General features: G+C 40.2%; 1 protein-coding gene and 1 non-coding gene across 3 annotated transcripts in view; one reads left to right on the top strand and one right to left on the bottom strand.

Moving 5' to 3' along the window:
* Window positions 1-21,682, bottom strand: part of MSH3 (mutS homolog 3) — a 177,829-nt gene that overhangs the window by 63,951 nt on the left and 92,196 nt on the right. For both annotated transcript variants that reach the window (XM_070412256.1, XM_070412255.1), the window contains exons 11-12: window positions 13,185-13,269; window positions 10,591-10,700 (exon numbers count right to left, since the gene is read on the bottom strand). In XM_070412256.1, coding sequence (XP_070268357.1) covers window positions 10,591-10,700; window positions 13,185-13,269 — 195 coding nt within the window. The remainder of the gene's footprint in view (window positions 1-10,590; window positions 10,701-13,184; window positions 13,270-21,682) is intronic.
* LOC139009717 (U6 spliceosomal RNA) lies at window positions 4,179-4,285 on the top strand. The gene has a single exon (XR_011471419.1). It is a non-coding gene; the product is annotated as a U6 spliceosomal RNA (small nuclear RNA).

Below are 21,682 nucleotides of genomic sequence, written 5' to 3'. Positions count from 1 at the left end.
CTCCTCGGAAGGTAGGTATGGGCGTGTTCTAGCCAATGAACGCTGGTAGGAAGGATGACGCCACTGCTAGCCCTGGCCCATGAAAAACTCCTGGCGTTTGCTCTCTCCCCATTTGCCTACTGGACGTTGAGCCCAGGGCAAGCCTGCTGACTCCATCAGCCTGGGTCCACAAATGGAGCAAAAAAAACCCCTCCAATCTCGCATCCACTACCCACTAGACTTTACATTAGCAAGAAGTAGACGTCTATTGTATTTACACCAGATTGAGGATTTATGTGCTACAACTGTGGCATCACCTTGGCTACTATAACAGGTTTACGATGGGCAACCAGATTTTCCTGCCTGAAATGACTGACCATCTCAGTCAAAAACAATTCATCCCATTAACCAACTGCTTCCATAAAGGACTGGAACCGACCAACTGTTTGAGTGAACTGGGATTAGGCATATGGAGCCCAAGCAAAGACTGGGAGCAGCTACAGAAAACACAGAGGAACGGCATCAGGAGACATGGGAGGCCAGGGCCGCAGGATTCTATCAATGTCTACACTCTAAGTGATGTGTCACTTGGGAAGGAATGAGGAGCCCTGTCAACTTAAAATGGAAACCTGACTAAATGTGTCCTCTATGCAATGTGGCCCACCTAGTTCCTATGAACACCAAAGGCCTATACTAGGTACAATGGCCATCTGTGATAGTAAAGCCTGAGATAAGTACACCTATCTAGTGGCTAGCAGGCCCTCAGTAAATGTTTTTGAATGAATGAGTGAATGAACGAACAAGCAAGCAAATGAAAGAATGAACTGACATTTGGAGGGAAAGGGAGACACTAGCTCTAAACGCACATTTGTTTATCAAAGTTATGTTGATATCACACACATTCATGTGAAAGGGCAAACCTCACATCAGAATCCTGCCTAGATGACGACTGTTAAATTGAGTACTTTGCAATTAACTGAGTGCTATTATCTTTATTATCTTTATAGCTATCCTGTGAGGCCATGCCTGTTCCTGATACAGAAACTAATTTCAGGTCTCATTTCTGCTCCGTTTTTCTCTGGCTGTAAAACAGGCATTTGTTCAGCATGAGAGAGCAGAACAAGCCAGAGCTCGGTAGACACAGATTGGCTCTTCCATTCTCACTGGGGTGGTCTCTTAAATCCACCCATTTCTCTCCATTACACTAGTCCAAGTAAAAGATCACTTCTCAGACTACTAAAACAGCCTCCTCCCTCCCCTCCCACATCCACTGCTGTCCCTTTTTCCAGACCATTCTCGACACTGTACCCTGAGAGGTCTTCCTAGAACCCAAATATGTCATGTCATACCTCTGCTTTAAGCTCATCAAACACCTGCCATAATCTTAGGTCCAAATCCAGAATCCTTAATTGACCTAAAACTGATTCCTGCTTACCTCTCAAGTCTCACTTCAGAACACCTGTCACTCCCTTCCTCTCGCTCTGAATTTCTTCCATTGTCTTGGTCACTCCAAATTCTCTAATGTCAGAGCTTTCAAGTGTACTGCTCACTATACCTTAGAGTTTCTTTTCCTCTTTCCTACAACCCACAAGCTCCTAATCACCTTTCCTCTGAGAGGGCTTTCTAGATGCACCAGACCAGACTTAATCCTTTTCCATACCACCCTCTATTTCCTAACTCTATTTGCTTCCTCACTGTCTCTTCCTCTAGACTGTAAGCTCAGTGAGAACAGGGGTCATATCTTTATTCCCACAGTTCTGGGATCACAATATGTGCTCAATAAATGGTTGTTGAATTCAATTCAACTTCAAAGACTACATATAAAGTAAAGCAAGATGAGGTAAAACATAAATAAATGAAAAATTAAAATTCCTTTGCATAGGATTGTTGTGATAAAATAAATCACTGTTTTACCCTAACATTTACCCGAAATGCTATACAAATATAAAGTTTTATTTTAATAAACTCACTCCTGAATAAATGAAAGACGACACCAATTGGAATAGACTGAGATGATGCTACAGATGGTATGAGGACAGATAAAGTAATGCCATCTGTGAATGTATAAGACAGCCGACAAAGATAGCTACTCTCTCAAAATTTATAAAGGTTATCTGAGATATGAAAAGATAAAAGCAAAAAAGGTTAATAAAAATCCAAATCATATTTATGAAGTCCACGAGAACATTTTTTAAACATAGATATAAAACTGAGCAAAGGACCTAAACAGGCAATTCTATAAAGTGGACATACAGACAGCCAAGAGACATATGAAAAAATGTTCAAAGTCACTGATCATCAGAGAGATGCAAATTAAAACAACAATGAGGTATTATCTCACACTTGTCAGAATGGCTACCATCAACAAATCAACAAATGACAAGTGCTGGCAAGGATGTGAAAAAAGGGAACCCTAATACACTGCCAGTGGGGATGCAGACTGGTGCAGCCACTAAGGAAAACAGTACGGAGTTTCCTCAAAAAAATTAAATATGGAACTGCCATTTGACCCAGGGATCCCACTTCTAGGAATATTTCCTAAGAAACCCGAAACACCAATCAGAAAGAATTGTGCCTGATGTTCATATCAGCACAATTTACAATAGCTAAGATCTGGAAACAGTCCAAGTGCCCATCAGTAGATGAGTAGATAAAAAAGCTGTGGTACATTTATACCATGGAATACTATGCAGCAGTAAAAAAGAAGAATCTCTTACCCTCTGAGATAGCATGGAGGGACCTGGAGAATATCATGCTAAGTGAAATAAGTCAGTCAGAGAAAGACAAGTATCACATGATCTCACTCATATGTACAATCTAATTAACAAAATAAACTGATGAACGGAGTGGATCCAGAGACTTGGAAGCATGGATCAGACTGTGGAATCTCAGAGGGAAGGTGAGGGAGGGAGGATGGGTGAGAGGTAATCAACCAAAGACTTTGTATGTACATATACATAACCCATGCACACGAACAATTGTGGTGAAAGCCTGGGGCAGGGGGCGGGGGCCGGGCTGGAGGGGGTTAATGGTGGAAAAAAGGCAACATATGTAATACTTTCAGCAATAAAAATTAAAAAAAAAAAAAAACAAGCACAAAAAAAAAAAAGACAAAACTGTAAATTTCTTAGAAAGAGACTGAAAAGGTTATGTTAAGTTGGTTTGCAATCTGAAAAAATACAAAGGTAGTGGCTTTTATTTTAGCCTAGTGATACCACAGGAAAAAGCATGCTCACTATGAATCATTTTGACTTTAACCCAGCCTTCATTTGTTATAAGGAGGTAATAGCTTGGAGGTTAATAAATGGGGTCGAGAAGGCAGGTGACCTAAGTTCAAATCTAGGCTCTACCATTTACCAGTTATTTAGCCCTGCTCTAGTTTCTCTATCTATAAATGAGAATAAAAATATCCCCGTATAGAGTTGTTACAAGAATTCAAGGAAACAATACACATTAAGCACTTAGCACAGTGCCTGGTACATAATAACTACTCAAAACATGTTAACTGTTATCATCATTTTTATGGTGAACTTTATTGGCTTACAAAATTTGGTAGATTCCACAAAGAACAGCAGGGGGAGGGGGAAAATAGCACCCAATATATAAGCTTGGTAATAACTATGTGTAGACAACACTTAAGACATTTCATGCAAAAGGTATTTTGTGTAAAGTGAACAACAAGGAAGAATTACACGAGGAAAGCTAGTTCAGGGATCTCCTGTGCTAAATCTGGTAGTAGTGATTTGAAATACTATGTTGAGACTGGTTAGTAGGCTGCATTGAGAAGGCATGCCATACCAATTACAGATGTCTAACATGGACAGGGAGGAGATCAAAGGGTGTGTGGTACTGTTTACTACAAATCTCTCATCATTGAGGCAGCTATAATTCCACTTTATCTCCTATACACAGATCATAATGCAAAGATATAAAAATAACTTCTAATCAAGTTTCATAAATAAAATAGTTTGTATACCTTAGAACTGTTATTTATTAGCAAGAGTAAGAAGGTTTTCCAAATAACTGTAAAACAAAAGTCAGACCTCTAGAATAGAGAACAATTAGTTCAGTGCAATCAATGAAAGAGATTTGGTGACAGTAAACAAAGCAGGAAGAAGCACTGTCAATTAGATGATGGTAAAGATATTCCAGGATACCCTATAGTATTCTATAGTTGATCTTAAAAATATATATAACCCGTGCTCGCTTCGGCAGCACATATACTAAAATTGGAACGATACAGAGAAGATTAACATGGCCCCTGCGCAAGGATGACATGCAAATTCGTGAAGCGTTCCATATTTTTAACTCTCTATCCCTCTCCATTCCTCTCTGTAAAAAATCAATAAAAATATATTTTAAAAAAAAATATATATATATATAACCTAAAGCTTCCTCAATAAATGGTGTTGGAAAAACTGAATAGCCACATGCCAAAGAATGAAACCAGGTTGCTATTTGATACCATAACACAAACATTAACTCAAAATGGATTAAAGGCTTAAATATAAGACCTAAAACAATAAAAAAAACACAGAAGAAAACATAGGTACTAAACTTATGGACCTTGGTCTCAGAGGTTTTTGTGAACTTGACCCCAAAGGCAGGGGAAGTAAAAGAAAAATAAATGACTAGGAATACATCAAACTAAAAAGCTTCTGCACAGCAAAAGAAACCATCAACAAAACAAAAAGGCAACCAACCAACTAGGAGAAGATATTTGCGAACAATATTGCAATAAGGGGCTAACATCCAAATTATAAAGAACTTAAACAATTCAACAACAACAAAATAAACAATATAATTAAAAAATGGGCAGAGGACATTTTTCCCAAGAAGACACACAAACGGCCAACAGATATTTAAAAAGATGCTCAACTGCACTAGTTATAAGGGAAATGCAAACCAACACCTTAATGAGAAACTACCTCACTCCTGTTAGAATAGCTATTATCAACAAGGCAAGAGAAAACAAGTGTTGGAGAAGATGTAAAGAAAAAAGAACACTCATACACTACTGGTGGAAATGTAAACTAGTACAGCCACTATGGAAAACAGTATGGAGGTTCCTCAAAAAATTAAGAATAGAGTTACCATATGACCCAGCAATCCCCCCTTCTGGGTATCTACTAGAAAAATCTGAAAACATGTATTTGTAAAGATATATATACCCCTATGTTCACGGCATCATTATTCATGCTGGCCAAGACATGGAAACACCCAGTGTCTTTTGGTGGATGACTGGATAAAGATGTGGTACATATCTATAATGGAATACTAATCAGCCATAAGAAAGGATGAAATATTGCCATTTGTGACAACATGGATGAATCTTGAGAGTATCATGCTCAGTGAAATAAGTCAGACAGAAAAGGACAAGAACCATATGATTTCACTCATTGGGGGATATAAAATGGAAAGCAACGAATGAACAAACAAATCAAACAGACAAACTCACAGACACAGATAACAGTACGGTGGTTACCAGAGGGAAAGGGGGATACGGAGAACATGAAGAGGATAAAGGGGATCAAATATATGGTGACGGAAGGGTACTTTTGGTGTTGAGTACACAATGCAATATACAAATGTATATTGTCGCCCTAACACATTTAATTTTTTTAAAAACCATGATACATTCTAAACGAATAAAGACACCTGAGTCATTTCATTCCATGTGACAAAAACTACGGACTTGAGGTTCTGGGGATGACAAAGATTGTTTTTTAACACCAAAACCCCAAGGACTAAATGTGGGTGTCACTGGAGTCCTTCACATTTGAAGATGAACTGAGTAATGACACTAGAATTTGTGTGGCTGTCTCTGAGAAACTCAGTGCATGACCTACAGCTATTGCCGTTGTAAGGGCATGTGATGGAGTCTGTCTGTACCTCCTGATTGCTATTCATGGAGATGCCTCTATAATTCTAACATAAGGTTATTTAGGGGGAAAGTTAAAATGCAAACTGCTAAGGAGAGGTTGGTTTTGTTGATCTAATTTCTTGCCCTAAAGACAGCTGATATAAAATGAATAAATTAAATTCCAACATTAAAACACTGGTCATGCAATATGGCTAACAGATTCCATGCAACGACATAAACAGATTCCTAGTAGAAACATGAATCATAAACCCTCTCCTAGGGCCTAAGATTCACTACCTTGTCTACCTAGCTTCACCTTTCACATACACGATTTATTCAATGAATAATTACTGAATGCTTAAAAAGTACCAGCTGTAGAAGTAGTGTAAAATGGAGGGTGAAAGTGTGATAGAAGAAGTTGGGAAAGTAAGCAGGGACCTGGTCATGTGAGTAATGCAGACCACATAGGAGCAATGGGAACCAATGGCCAACATCTGAAAGAACAAAACAGCAGTAGCAGAAAGACTGGTTAGAAAGCCGTTTCAGTAATCCAGGGGTGATGTTAATGATCTGAACTGGGTAGAGAATAGAGGAATGAAAATAGCTCATAGTTTCAAGAGATATTAAGAATGTAAAATTAGCCCAGCTGGCATGGCTCAGTGGTTGAGCATCAACCTATAAACTAAAAGGTCAGGGCACATGCCTAGGTTGCGGGCTTGATCCCCAGTGGTCAGGGTGGGGGTGTGCTGGAGGCAGCGACTCAATGATTTTCTCTCACCATTGATGTTTCTACCTCCTCTCTCCCTCTCCCTTCCTCTCTGAAATCACAACACATAAGAAAGCATAACCAGAGAGACCAAGATGGCGGCATAGGTAAACACCGGAGATTGCTGCCGCAAACAACCACTTCAAAAATACAACTAAAAGACGGAACGAACATCACCCAGAACCACAGGAAGGCTGGCTGAGGAGAGACTCTTCAACTAGAAGGAAAGAGAACAGCATACCGAGGCTCAGAGGAGGTGCAGTGTGGAAAATACAAAGGTACCGAGGTGCGCGCGCAAAGCGGGCTGGTGGCTGAGGGCGCGGTTGTCGTTTTCAATCAGGAGGGAGCCCCAGACTCTGAGCTCCAGATCCGGGAGAGTCTCTAGGGACTCAGACTCAAACGGGAGAGGCGGGATTGTCTGGCATCAGTTGAAACGTGAGGGCAGCTTTCTCTCCGAGGTTTGCAGCGGTTGCTGGGGTTCTGAGAAGCAGAGCCTCTGGGAACGGGACTGAGGGCAGCCATAACTGCTCCCTCCGCCCGCGCTGTTGATCTCATGCGACCCGCCCCGCCCAAGCCCTGCGCAGAGCCATTTGCCGGATAGCCTCAGGCAAAGGCTAGATTAGCACCTCTCCAGAGGACAGAAGTTTTCCCACAGCAGACACAGGTGATTCTCACAGTCAGTCGGCCTGGTGGTCAAATCCCTCTAGTATTAACTACAAAAATCAAGGCTTAACTAGAACAAGACTGCGCACAAAGACCAGAAGGGGTGCACCAAGAAAGCATAAAAAATGCGGAGACAAAAAAACATGACAGAAATGGAGGATATAGAGCTAAAAAACGCAATTTTGAGGGCTTGCAATAATGTGCTACAAGCTGCCAATAAACTTGATGAGAGCCTCACAAAATCTAATGAGACCCTCACGAAATCTAATGAGACCCTTGATGCTGTGATAAAGAACCAACTAGAAATTAAGCATACACTGACTGAAATAAAGAATATTATACAGACACCCAATAGCAGACCAGAGGAGCGCAAGAATCAAGTCAAAGATTTGAAATGCGAAGAAGCAAAAAACACCCAACCAGAAAAGCAAAATGAAAAAAGAATCCGAAAATACGAAGATAGTGTAAGGAGCCTCTGGGACAGCTTCAAGCGTACAAACATCAGAATTATAGGGGTGCCAGAAGATGAGAGACAGCAAGATATTGAAAACCTATTTCAAGAAATAATGGCAGAAAACTTCCCCCATCTGGTGAAAGAAATGGACTTACAGGTCCAAGAAGCGCAGAGAACCCCAAACAAAAGGAATCCAAAGAGGACCACACCAAGACACATCATAATTAAAATGCCAAGAGCAAAAGACAAAGAGAGAATCTTAAAAGCAGCAAGAGAAAGAGACTCAATTACCTACAAGGGAATACCCATACGACTGTCAGCTGATTTCTCAACAGAAACTATGCAGGCCAGAAGGGAATGGCAAGAAATATTCAAAGTGATGAATACCAAGAACCTACAGCCAAGATTACTTTATCCAGCAAAGCTATCATTCAGAAGTGAAGGTCAGATAAAGAGTTTCACAGATAAGGAAAAGCTAAAGGAGTTCATCACCACTAAACCAGTATTATACGAAATGCTGAAAGGTATCCTTTAAGAAGAGGAAGAAGAAAAAGGTAAAGATACAAATTATGAACAACAAACATGCATCTATCAACAAGTGAATCTAAGAATCAAGTGAATAAATAATCTGATGTACAGAATGAACTGGTGATTATAATGAATCAGGGACATAGAAAGGGAATGGACTGACTATTCTTGGGGGGGAAAGGGGAGTGGGAGATGCGGGAAGAGACTGGACAAAAATCGTGCACCTATGGATGAGGTTAGTGGGTGGGGAATGAGGGCGGAGGGTGGGGCGGGAACTGGGAGGGGGGGAGTTATGGGGGTAAAAGGAGGAACAAATCTAATCTGAACAATAAAGATTTAATTTAAAAAAAAAAGAAAGCATAACCTATTTATAAAAACTTCTGTAGCTTCATTAAAGCAAAATCCAATCTCAATAATCTAAGTGAATTATCTGAATCAGTCAGTAAGTATAGGGCACTAGCATATTCTGCACCAAAGAGGTCATTTTATAGAATAAAAGGTGGTGGGAGTGAAAAATCTTCTGAAACTTGAAACATTTGGTCCTGGATTTACGAATATGAGATTGCCTTGGAAGTTAAAATAAGCTAAAAATGTAAAGATCTTAAGGGAATTTAAGAGAATTCATGGATGACTGGCAAGTAATGGGGTCTTGGAGAACTTTGGAAGACCTGCTTTATATTACTAAGTTCCCTTGTCACCAATTATTTGTTCTATGATCTCAGTAAAGAAGAAATCCTGGTCCTAAACTAACATTTGGCTGCCAATGTCAGAGACAGAATGTTAGCCTGGACGAACGGAACCATTGATGTGATATGCATGGCACCTATGTTAGTTTAGGAGGGGAACAAAAAATATATAACTGACCCACCGACTAATCAGCTGAAGATTTTCTCAGAGAATTTGTTTGGAATAGATTGTAAGTGCCATTAAGATTTAAACAAATTCTTTTAAAATGGATTTTGAAGAATTAGGAAGATGAAAGTTTTAAAATTATGACTTAAAATAAAAAAGGCAAAGGAAAAGGTTTTGTGTTTGTTACTGGCTACATAAGTGCCAAGCCGGTTTAAAGTTCACACTTGAAAGTATCAGTGTTCGATGCATGGAGTATTTATTTTCTCCAGCCTTTCTGGGAGAGCAGGATCCCAAGGGACACATGGTCCAGTCGATAAAGAGCATACAACATGGTCTACTGAACTTATCTCAAGTTAATTCTCATTTTAGAAAACAAATTTAATGATAAAAATAAAAATTTTAATTCTCATGCAAACATCTACTAGTGAGTCTCTTTCTGATGAATATTTTAACCAAGCAAATAAAATACTAAAAACTGCCGTGGATGCTTAGGCAGATGCCTTTCCATTACCCAGAATGCAACACCCTTTAGGGGGCTGTCCACACACTGCCCGCAGAAGGCTGTCTTGTCTGCTCTTGCTCCACAAGGTATCCTTATTGCATTTGAATAATGAAACCACGTAGATACTTCCATTTTCAGAATTCTTCTTTATCTAGTCAGCTTCCCCTGTCTGAAGGTCTTTATGGTCAGGAAGGGAAATTGAAATAACCCACTAGAAGCTGAAGTAATCTGGTAACCATCACCATCAAAACAATTTCTTAAAACTTACTACTAACACTCATAACAGTGTCTGCTATCCTTTTTTCAAGATGACTATCTACCAAGCACAGCATAAGATGTAGCCAACAGTGAGGCCATCATGCAGTTTAAAAGTGACGTACACATAAAGCCTCTAGCACAGTGCCTGGTATGCAATAAAGGTGCCCCTAGTTGCCCATTCTACTGTCCTGTACGTCTTATACCTGACCTCTTTCAGAGTACTGATACTACCTTAGCTCAGGTCCTCAGAACCTCTCTGTGAACTTGGTGACTTGCCCCACCACCACCACTTTGTCCCCTCCTACACTCAAGCCCAGCTCTGACCGTCACTCCCATGTTCAGAATCACTGGATTAACTTCCTCTGGCCACTAACTCCTCAGCCTAGCTTGCAAAGCCCTCTACAAAAAGGCAGCACCCCATCTCTTCAACCCCTTCTTCCCTCCTTACCCACTTATGCTACTGATGGCCCAAACTAACTACATAACCCACTTTCCCCAGCATACCCTATGTCTTCCAATCTGCAAGCAGGCTCATTCTTGGGGGCGAGGAAAAAAATCCTCACAATATCAGACAGTCTGTTGTTAGATACAAAACAAAATCTTCCCCAATTTAAAGTTGTGTTCTTATATGTCATAGTAACCTTGTTTTTAAGGAGGCCAACATGCCTTTACTTTCGCTACTATATGTAATTTCAGATTAAACACAATCAAAAAATTCCCTTTACCTTAAATTAAGGAGCGGCTGAGTCACCCACTTCTTTAACTTCCGTCTCCCAAATGAAGTTTTAGTATGGTCCAAAACCCAAAATAAACTTCCTTTGCTTTTCATATCAGTCTAAGAAAGACCAGAAAACAAGTTTTATTAACTAGATAATTGTATTTGTACCAAAACTGCTAGTTGATCATGTGCCCTAATTATTCCATGGATCACAATTTTCAATGTTACATATGCCTGGCATAAAGTATGGCTCATAACAAGTGTTCATTTAATGTTTGATCAGTGAACATGTGTGTATACATACACACACAAAACACAAATATAAACATATATATATATATACACATACAATATACCGAAAGTGTTGATATTTTCCACAGAAAAGAGATAGTCTGTGTCGTTTTTGGTTATCTAAGAATAAATTATTCAGAAATCTCTTTTGAAATATATATTTGTCCTAAGCATCTTAAAAATATAATAATACATTTTACTGCCTTGGGAAATACAATTTGCCTTTGGCAATTCAGTATCTCCCACTGCCTCAGAATTACTATTCTAAAAACCAACACTCTCACAACAGCACAGGAGTAGAAGGTACTGGAGATAGATGTGAACTTGCACCGCTCTCCCAGAATTTACCCTGGAAGGGTTTTATATTAGTCTATTTTATTAAATCCTTAGTAAAAGTTTATCTATCTATACTTTTCTATTTCAAAGTTGAGTCATTAAAAAAAATTTACAACTAACTAGAGATGATGGTTTATCCTAACCAAGGTTTCATTGTATTACAAAAAATCTATTAATAGGTTAAATCTTGTTTGGAACATAAAATTGCAGTTTTCACCTGAGTGGTTTTATTTTAACTTTTTCCTTCAAATCATCAAGCAGGTACTTACAGAAAACCTCTCTAATGTACTCAGTTGTGTGATTGGCAAAGGTATATTAAGACACGTTCCCTCCCTCAGGACACTTAAATCCAAGTTTGGGGGGAAAAGACTCATAACTAGGACCCAATGCCACCTGGCAGGAAGAAACTATAAAAGGTATCACATCAGCTCCCTGGGCCTTAGGAGTTAAAGCAGAGCACAGAGCAGCTTCAGGGTCACAAAGGCTCCTGAGGATGGAGGTGGGCACTGGCCCATGAACAAGGCTGGTCCAGAACAGCAACAGCACCACCCTCTGAGACAAGAGCCGGACTGGCCCGCCTGCAGTAAAGGGTCCCCAGAAGAGGACAGTGGAGGGAATCAGGTTCCAGGTACCTGGCCTCACTGGAGAAACGGGCTCAGGAGAGAGAGAGGGGTGGGCAAACACAAGTCCTGTTACACCTCTGCCCTCCCTGACACTGGCCCCTCTTCATCGCCCCTGTCCTTGCTCATCTGTAAGAGAGGCCAACGCTGAAGTGCAAAGACACGCAGATGTTCATTCTCAGCTTCTGTTCTACAAGGGCTCAAGTCTTGACAATGAAAGGATTTTTAAAGGGTATTTTGGTTACAGATGATTTTTGCCTTTGGAATGTGATTTCAGAGCTGACTCCACAGTAGTAGGACTGGAACAGGGAGAATGTGGCAGAATAAGGACAACTTGGAATACTGGGGCTGTGTGTGCAGACTCTGACTGTGAGCTCTTCTTCATGCAAGAAATGTCCTTTTATTCCTACTACTTCTTTCCTATCATGGGATGTATACAGAGTTGATGAGAAAGACTTGTGGGAAAGATTCTCACTTCTGGATAAATGAAATGAATGACAAAATAAAAGTGTTATTGAATGGAAACAAGGTAGACTCTAGTATACACAGATAGTTTGGAAGAGGGAGAAACTAAATTTTAAAAATCTAGTTAGTAATATACAAATCCAGGAGTCAGGAGAATAAATTTGGCATTTACTATAATTCACAACAGTAATCAATGCTTCTGAAGAGCTTTAAACCATTTGACTCAGGTCGTTCAGTCTCCACTACTTACTCAAACGACTTGAAACTTCTTATTTCTATGACTTTGTTATGATAACATTAATTTTATAACATAACATCTCACATTACCAAGTGCCAATTTAATAATAATGAAAGCAATAATTTCAATGGCTCCATTATCTTCCTAATTCATCAATAAAAGACAAATAAATGATGAAAATCTGTAAAGGGAATTATTACGCATCTTACAGTCTAATTGAATATCACAGTAACTTGTTTTATATGCTGCATAATAAAATAAGACTGCAAACATTTCAAGAAAAAGTTAAATGTAGAAAAATATAATTAAGCAGACAAAAAATCTTCATATGAATTTTCAAAGATGTTCTTCCAAATAAATATGTGATACAGAAATTATCTGAATTAGCATGTTACTTCAATCATTAAAAAAGACAGCTCTATAAGTAACCCCAGAGAAGTATTTCTTATACTGTATTTAATTCTCCAAACAGCAGTGCTATAGTTATCAACTAATAAATAGATAACAGAATAGGCAGAGCAGTCAGTTGAAGACAATATTGTTGTTTTCACCTGTATTCCTAAGAATATTACCTTATTCCAAAATGCTACCTTATTCCAAATTTTGTTTTTCAAAACCATTTGAAACTACTAGCCCTTATGTTTACCTGACCTGATTCTGTAGGATTTCAAGATTCCTTAATGTTGTTCCATTAATTGTCATAAATTCCATTGCACCTGACAACTGTTTAAATTTCCTGTAAAAGAACGAAATATGAACCATGATGTAAGTGCATAAAGAACTAACGTAAGCACTAGAAATATTCCAGTGATAATATGACAAAAGTTAGCTCTTTGATAGAGAATCAAACCAAAAGGTGCTAAAAGAATATTTACTGGTATATTGTCTCCCATTGATGCTGGTGTCATTAAATAGGTTGATGGCAAAATGAGGACAGTTGCTCTCAAACCAAACACAAGAACAAGGAAGGAAAGTAAGTGTTACAAATAATTTTTTAATATATTCCCAGAAATAGAACCAAACATAGTCTTGTATCATTGGCAGAGCATGTGGTGGTGTGGTATCTTCAGGAAACAACTATGCAATTAGCTTTAAAAATATGTCAAGATACTTAAAAACATCCTTCTTATTCTTTAGCATGAGATCATCTTGATAAACTCTTGAACAGGTTTTAATCAACATTCTGATAAGTGCAACAAACGTTATTTACTCTCTAATTAACAATGCATATTAATGTGGCTGTTTTAATAGAGTGTAAAATTGAAAAAAGTAGCAGAAAATATTTCCTTAAGCTCAAAGAATTCATATTCTCCTTATGTACCTCTAACTACTTCAAACTAGATTAAAAGTTCAATAAATTTCAAATAGACTTGAGTACTGAGTTGCGATATGATTAATAAATGTATGCACAATTCCAATTTTGTCCTTATTAGTATTTCCTGTTAAAAAGTATACTAATCAATGCATTACTGATACAGGATTCAATGTCCTTTATAAGCCAGTCAGTCCTTAGACATTTCTGTAAATAGCACTTATAGATTTGATGGCTAAAAGGCAAGAAACATCATGGCAAGGTCGCTAAACTATATATTTGGAGGGAGAGCATGAGTGTTTCCATCATAGCTGTAATAAGATTTAAACAAAACCCAGTTTCCCACGCCAGTTATGGAAACAAGCCCTCATCCAGGAATCTAGAGCCTAAAATCAAAGCCAGCGTTCATTGCAAAATGCCTCCACTTCTAGATGACTCTTCAACTAAAGCTCCAGAGCCCTGAAAAAGAAATAACTTACTGCACATTAGGAATGTTGCCTAGTAACTGAATGCTGTCCTTTGGCAGTGTAATTTTTCTACAACAGATTTGACCTAGCTTCCAAAGAATGATAACTTGTTAATAATGTTCAGAGGGAAGCAACTCCAACACTGATTGATACCAGATGTATGTAGCCCCTTCTCTCCTTCATATAGCAGCTGGTCATTCAATAATGTAATTACAGCAACTTATGTTCTTGGGCTATCCTCATTAATAGATATCTGGCCCGCCTCTGTGACTCAGAGGTTGAGTATCGACCTATGAACCAGGAAGTCACAGTTCGATTTCCAGTCAGGGCACATGCCTGGGTTGCAGGCTCAATCCCGAGGAGGCAGCCGATCAATTATTCTCTCTCATCATTGATTTTCTATCTCTCTCTCCCTCACCTTTCTTTTCTGAAATTCATAAAAATATAAAACATAGATCTTAGCTCCTTGGAGGCAAGGATTATTGATATCACACAATTTGCAGCACCTGCAGGGCCTAGCAGAAAGTAGATGCTCAACCAATATTTGCCATTTCCTATAGGGAAGCCAGTGTGGGTTTGTTTTCCTTTGCTCAGAAATGTCTGTGAACACCCAAGGTCAGTAATAAAATGTAAAACATTTTTGGGAAGAAACAATTAGGCAGTGGTTGGCTATGAAGCTGACAGGTGTTAATACAGCTTCCTGGTCAAAAATCCAAGCTGCAAGAGCTAATAGGCTAGTCGAGGGGTGGGCAAACTTTTTGACTCGAGGGCCACAATGGGTTCTTAAACTGGACCGGAGGGCCGGAACAAAAGCATGGATGGAGTGTTTGTGTGAACTAATATAAATTCAAAGTAAACATCATTACATAAAAGGGTACGGTCTTTTTTTTTTTTTTAGTTTTATTCATTTCAAACGGGCCGGATCCGGCCCGCGGGCTGTAGTTTGCCCACGGCTGGGCTAGACGCAGAGTTGGTATCTAATCAGTGCCCATGTGTTTAGATATGTCATTCCCTGTTCACAAAAGTTGGGTTTAATCTACACAAGTTAACACTTGCACACCTTAATCAGACAGAGTCTGGATGGTGCTTAGCTGGCATGAGAGAAAGACTAATCAAGAACCCATAAGGAGAAAAAAATGGCGGAGGCTTAGACGGACGTGTTGGTCCTTCGTCCCGGAGCAGATAGGGGCGAGCAGCTGAAACGGGTAACAACCAGCCCGATCAAGCTGGGGAGGTTCAGCTGAGAGACAGTCTGCAGCCAGGAAAGACAGAGAACTCCTGAAAAATGCGGATGGTTAGAGATTGAGGCTGAAACTTCCCCCTGGGCGCCAGCGCAGCGGCGAGACCACGCCATCTTGGGAAGCGGTTACCTACCAGCATCCAGAGATCGGCTACTAACCCAGCGGCTACTAACCCGGAGGCGGCGACTTGCGGGCGGCGCGACTGCGGGAGCCCAGAGGAGGCCTGCGCCCCTCCACGGAGGGGCGGACACTCCTGGGCGGCCAGCAGAGGCACAGCGACCACGCCATCTTGGGAAACAGAGCTGCTTGAGACTAGGATCCTGGCCTCAGCACCACCCAGTCTGATCTCAGACGCATACCAGGACCCTGCAGCCACTGGGGACAGAGACCTGTGACCACAGCTACAGACCTGCAGACACGGAAAGTTCGGAGATCCCTGCAGCAGATCCGTGAGTAGCAGAGCCCATCCCCCCTTCCCCCAGGATCGCGGGCAGTGCCAGAGTAACTAACTGATAGACCTACCCCTTGCCGGGGCCTCAGCGCTGCAGAAACTTTGGCCTGAAAGTGCGCGAGCACCTTAGAACTGATCCTATGCGCACTTCGGGCTTCAGAGCCCTGGGCTGGGAGCAAAAACGCACACAGCACCAGGAACTAATCCTGTGCGCACTGCTGGCATCAGAGCCCTGGGCTGGGAGCAAAAACGCGCACAGCACCAGGAACTAATCCTGTGCGCACTGCTGGCATCAGAGCCCTGGGCTGGGAGCAAAAACGCGCACAGCACCAGGAACTAATCCTGTGCGCACTGCTGGCATCAGAGCCCTGGGCTGGGAGCAAAAACACGCACAGCACCAGGAACTAATCCTGCGCGCACTGCTGGCATCAGAGCCCTGGGCTGGGAGCAATCGCGCGAACGGGAGTTTGTCCGCCTAGCACAGGCCCAGAAACCCCGTTTCTCAGGGCAGGAGGCAGCACCAAGCACCAGTGACTTGACTGTGTTTCTTATCACCTGCGCCTGAGATCCTGATTTCCTGTGCATTCATACTAAGAGCCAGTGAATCCAATTCCTGGTGCAAGGGCACACAGGGACCCTGATTCTCAAGGTGAGGTTGCGCGAAGCAACAGAGACTCTGATACTGAACTCTTGGGGAACTCTGACTCCTGGCGCAAGCTAGGGGGCTCTGCTCTGGTGCTAAACACGCATCAGGGGGGCCTCTATTTCAGCACAGTGCAGGCAGGGTCCCTAATTCTAAGGGCACGCGCGAGGCCACATTGAGTGTTGGCAACACTGACACAGAGCGAGCCTGGTTCCCACCAACCAACAACAACCACACATCTTAGTGTCAGAGCTCTTCAGTGACACTAGGGTGGTGGGAGCCTCCCACTGCGCACGGCCCAGGCCCACGCAACTCAACCTTTGAACCATCAGGAGATAATCAGAATGAAGAGACGACACAATACCCAGAGGAAAGACAATGAAGAATCACCAAGAAAGGAAATTAATGAAGCTGAAGCGTGCAACATGACAGAAAAAGAATTCAGAATGATGGTTGTACAATTCATTCACCGGATGGATGAGAAAATCAACAACCTATGCAAGAATCAGGAAGAAATGAAAAGTGATATAGCTACAATCAAAAACACCATGGAAAGTTTCAACAGCAGACTAGAAGAAGCAGAAGACCGAATTAGTGAGTTAGAAGATAAGGCAGAGAAACAAGCTCAATCTGAACAGCAACTGGAGAAAAGAATTAAAAAACAGGAGGAGAGCCTAAGGGAGCTTCAGGACAACATGAAACGAAGTAACATACGCATAATAGGGCTGCAAGAAGGACAAGAAGAGCAGCAAGGATTAGAAAATCTATTTGAAGAAATAATGACAGAAAACTTCCCAGATATGGGGAAGAAAAAAGTTACACAAATACAGAGAGTCCCAGGCAAGATGAACCCCAAAAGACCGACACCAAGACACGTCATAATAACGATGGCAAATGTACAAGACAAAGAGAGAATCTTAAAGGCTGCAAGAGAGAAACAGAGAGTTACCTACAAAGGGTCCCCCATCAGATTATCAAACGATTTCTCAACAGAAACACATCAGGCCAGAAAAGAATGGACGGAAATCTACAAAGTGATGCAAAGCAAAGGACTGAATCCAAGAATACTCTATCCAGCAAGGCTATCATTCAAAATTGAAGGGGAAATAAGAAGCTTCACAGACAAAAAAAGGCTAAGGGAGTTCATCACCACCAAGCCAGCAATGCAAGAAATGCTAAAGGGACTGGTGTAAAAAGAAGAAATAAAAAGCCCAGAAAGAAAGCAGCCACAAAAAAATAGAAATGGCTACAAACAAGTACCTTTCAATAATAACTTTAAATGTAAATGGACTAAATGGTCCAATCAAAAGATATCGAGTGGCTGAATGGATAAAAAAACATGACCCATACATTTGCTGTCTACAAGAGACCCACCTCATTAGAAGGGACTCACACAGACTGAAAGTGAAGGGATGGAAAAATATCTTTCAGGCAAATGGAAATGGAAAAAAAGCTGGGGTAGCAATACTTATATCCGACAAAATAGACCTCAAAGTGAAGGCCATAACCAGAGATAAGGAAGGCCACTTCATAATACTAAAGGGATCAATACAACAAGAGGATATAACCCTGATAAACATATATGCACCCAATGCAGGAGCACCCACATACATAAGAAAACTCCTGGAAGGTATCAGGGGAGAGATCGACAACAATACAATCATAGTAGGGGACTTTAATACACCACTAACATCACTGGATAAATCCGCTAGACAAAAACTCAGCAAAGAAACAGCAATCCTAAATGACTCACTAGATCAGATGGACTTAATTGACATCTTCAGAACACTTCACCCCACAGCTGCGGAATATACATTCCTCTCAGGTGCTCATGGGACATATTCAAAAATAGACCACATATTGGGTCACAAGCAAAGTCTCCACAAATTCAAGAAGATTGAAATCATAAAAAGCATCTTCTCAGACCACGATAGCATAATGTTAGAAATAAACCACAATAAAAACAACCCAAAATACTCAAACACTTGGAAGCTGAATAGCATGTTATTAAATATTGATTGGGTTACCGATGACATCAAAGAAGAAATTAAAAACATCCTGGACACTAATGACAATGAAAACACAACAATCCAAAACCTCTGGGACACAATGAAAGCAGTCCTGAGAGGGAAGTTTATAGCTCTACAGGCCTACCTCAAAAAACAAGAAAAAATGGTAGTTAATCATCTAACTCTACAACTCAAAGAATTAGAAAGAGAGCAACAAGAAAAGCCCAGAGTGAGCAGAAGGAAGGAGATAATAAAGATTAGAGCAGAAATCAATGAAATAGAGACCAAAAAAACAATACAGAAAATCAATGAAACCAAGAGCTGGTTCTTTGAAAGGATAAACAAGATTGACAAACCCCTAGCCAGGCTCACCAAGAAGCAAAGAGAGAGGTCCCAAATAAACCAAATCAGAAATGATAGAGGCGAAATAACAACAGACCCCAAAGAAATACAAATGATTGTTAAACAATACTACGGACAACTCTACTCCAACAAACTAGACAACCTGGAGGAAATAGACAAATTCCTAGAAAAATACAACATTCCAAAACTCAATCAGGAAGAATCTAAAAATCTCAATAGGCCAATAACGATGGAAGAAATTGAAGCAGTCATCAAAAAGCTTCCAGCAAACAAAAGCCCAGGACCAGACGGCTTCTCAGGGGAGTTTTACCAAACTTTTAAGGAAGAACTGAAACCTATCCTCCTCAGATTACTACAAAAAGTCCAAGAGGATGGAACACTTCCAAACACATTTTATGAAGCTAGCATCACCCTAATACCAAAACCAGGTAAAGACAACACAATGAAAGAGAATTACAGGCCAATATCCCTCATGAACATAGATGCCAAAATCCTCAACAAAATCTTAGCAAATCGGATCCAGCAGTACATCAGAAGGATCATACACCATGACCAAGTAGGATTTATCCCAGGGATGCAAGGATGGTACAACATCCGTAAATCAATAAACGTGATACATCACATAAACAAATTGAAAGAAAAAAACCACATGGTCATATCAATTGATGCAGAAAAAGCATTTGACAAAATCCAACACCCATTTTTGATAAAAACTCTCAGCAAGGTGGGAATAGAAGGATCATACCTCAACATAATAAAAGCCATATATGACAGGCCCACAGCCAACATCATACTCAATGGACAAAAACTAACACCATTTCCCCTAAGAACAGGAACAAGACAGGGATGTCCACTCTCTCCACTCCTGTTCAACATAGTCCTGGAAGTATTAGCCATTGCAATTAGACAAGAAGAAGAAATAAAAGGCATCCAAATTGGAAAAGAGGAAGTAAAACTGTCCTTATTTGCAGATGACATGATATTATACATACAGAACCCTAGAGACTCCATCAAAAAACTACTAGACTTAATACATGAATTTGGCAATGTAGCAGGATACAAAATTAACCCCAAGAAATCTGAGGCATTTCTATATACCAATAGTGAACTTTCAGAAAGAGAGATTATAAAAACAATCCCATTTACCATCGCACCCCAAAAATTAAGATACCTAGGAATAAACTTAACTAAAGAGGTAAAAGACCTCTACTCAGAAAACTATAGGACATTGAAAAAAGAGATAGAGGAAGACATAAACAGATGGAAGAACATACCATGTTCTTGGATTGGTAGAATCAACATCATTAAAATGTCCATATTACCCAAAGCAATCTATACATTCAACGCACTTCCCATTAAAATACCAATGGCCTTCTTCAAGGATCTAGAACGAACTCTCCAAAAATTCATCTGGAATAAAAAAAGACCCCGAATAGCTGCAGCGATCCTGAGAAAGAACAAAGTAGGTGGGATCTCAATGCCAGATATCAAGCTGTATTACAAAGCCACTGTTCTCAAAACTGCCTGGTACTGGCACAAGAACAGACATATAGATCAGTGGAATAGAATAGAGAGTCCAGAAATTAGCCCGAACCAATATGCTCAATTAATTTTTGACAAAGGAGGCATGAACATACAATGGAGCCAAGATAGTCTCTTCAATAAATGGTGTTGGGAAAATTGGACAGATATATGCAAGAAAATGAAACTAGACCACCAACTTACACCATACACAAGAATAAACTCAAAATGGATAAAGGACTTAAATGTACGACAGGAAACCATAAAAATTCTAGAAGAATACAAAGGCAGCAAAATCTCAGACATATGCCAAAACAATTTCTTCACTGATACAGCTCCTAGGGCAGTTGAAACTAAAGAGAAACTGAACAAATGGGACTACATCAAAATAAAAAGCTTCTGCACAGCAAAAGAAACCATCAACAAAACAACAAGAAAACCCACCTCGTGGGAAAACATATTTGCCAACGTCATATCTGATAAGGGCTTAATCTCCAAAATTTATAGGGAACTCATACAACTTAACAAAAAGAAGATAAACAATCCAATCAAAAAATGGGCCAAGGATCTAAATAGACACCTTTCAAAAGAGGACATTCAGAAAGCCAAGAGACATATGAAAACATGCTCAAAGTCACTAATCATCCGAGAGATGCAAATCAAAACAACAATGAGGTACCATCTCACACCTGTCAGAATGGCCATCATCAACAAATCAACAAACGACAAGTGCTGGAGAGGATGTGGAGAAAAAGGAACACTTGTGCACTGCTGGTGGGAATGCAGACTGGTGCAGCCACTATGGAAGGCAGTATGGAGGTTCCTCAAAAAATTGGAAATGGAACTCCCATTTGACCCTGTGATCCCACTTCTAGGAATATATCCCAAGAAACCAGAAACACCAATCAGAAAGGATATATGCACCCCGATGTTCATAGCAGCACAATTCACCATAGCTAAGATCTGGAAACAGCCTAAGTGCCCATCAGTAGATGAATGGATTAGAAAGCTGTGGTACATCTACACGATGGAATACTATGCTGCTGTAAAAAAGAAGGAATTCTTACCATTTGCAACAGCATGGATGGAACTGGAGAGCATTATGCTAAGTGAAATAAGCCAGTCAATGAAGGAAAAATACC

This window comes from Myotis yumanensis, unplaced genomic scaffold, assembly GCF_028538775.1.
Source record: "Myotis yumanensis isolate MYYU_CA2020_CCGP unplaced genomic scaffold, mMyoYum1.0.hap1 SCAF_4, whole genome shotgun sequence".
NCBI classification, from domain to species: domain Eukaryota; kingdom Metazoa; phylum Chordata; class Mammalia; order Chiroptera; family Vespertilionidae; genus Myotis; species Myotis yumanensis.
This window is presented reverse-complemented; position numbering and strand designations above follow the sequence as displayed.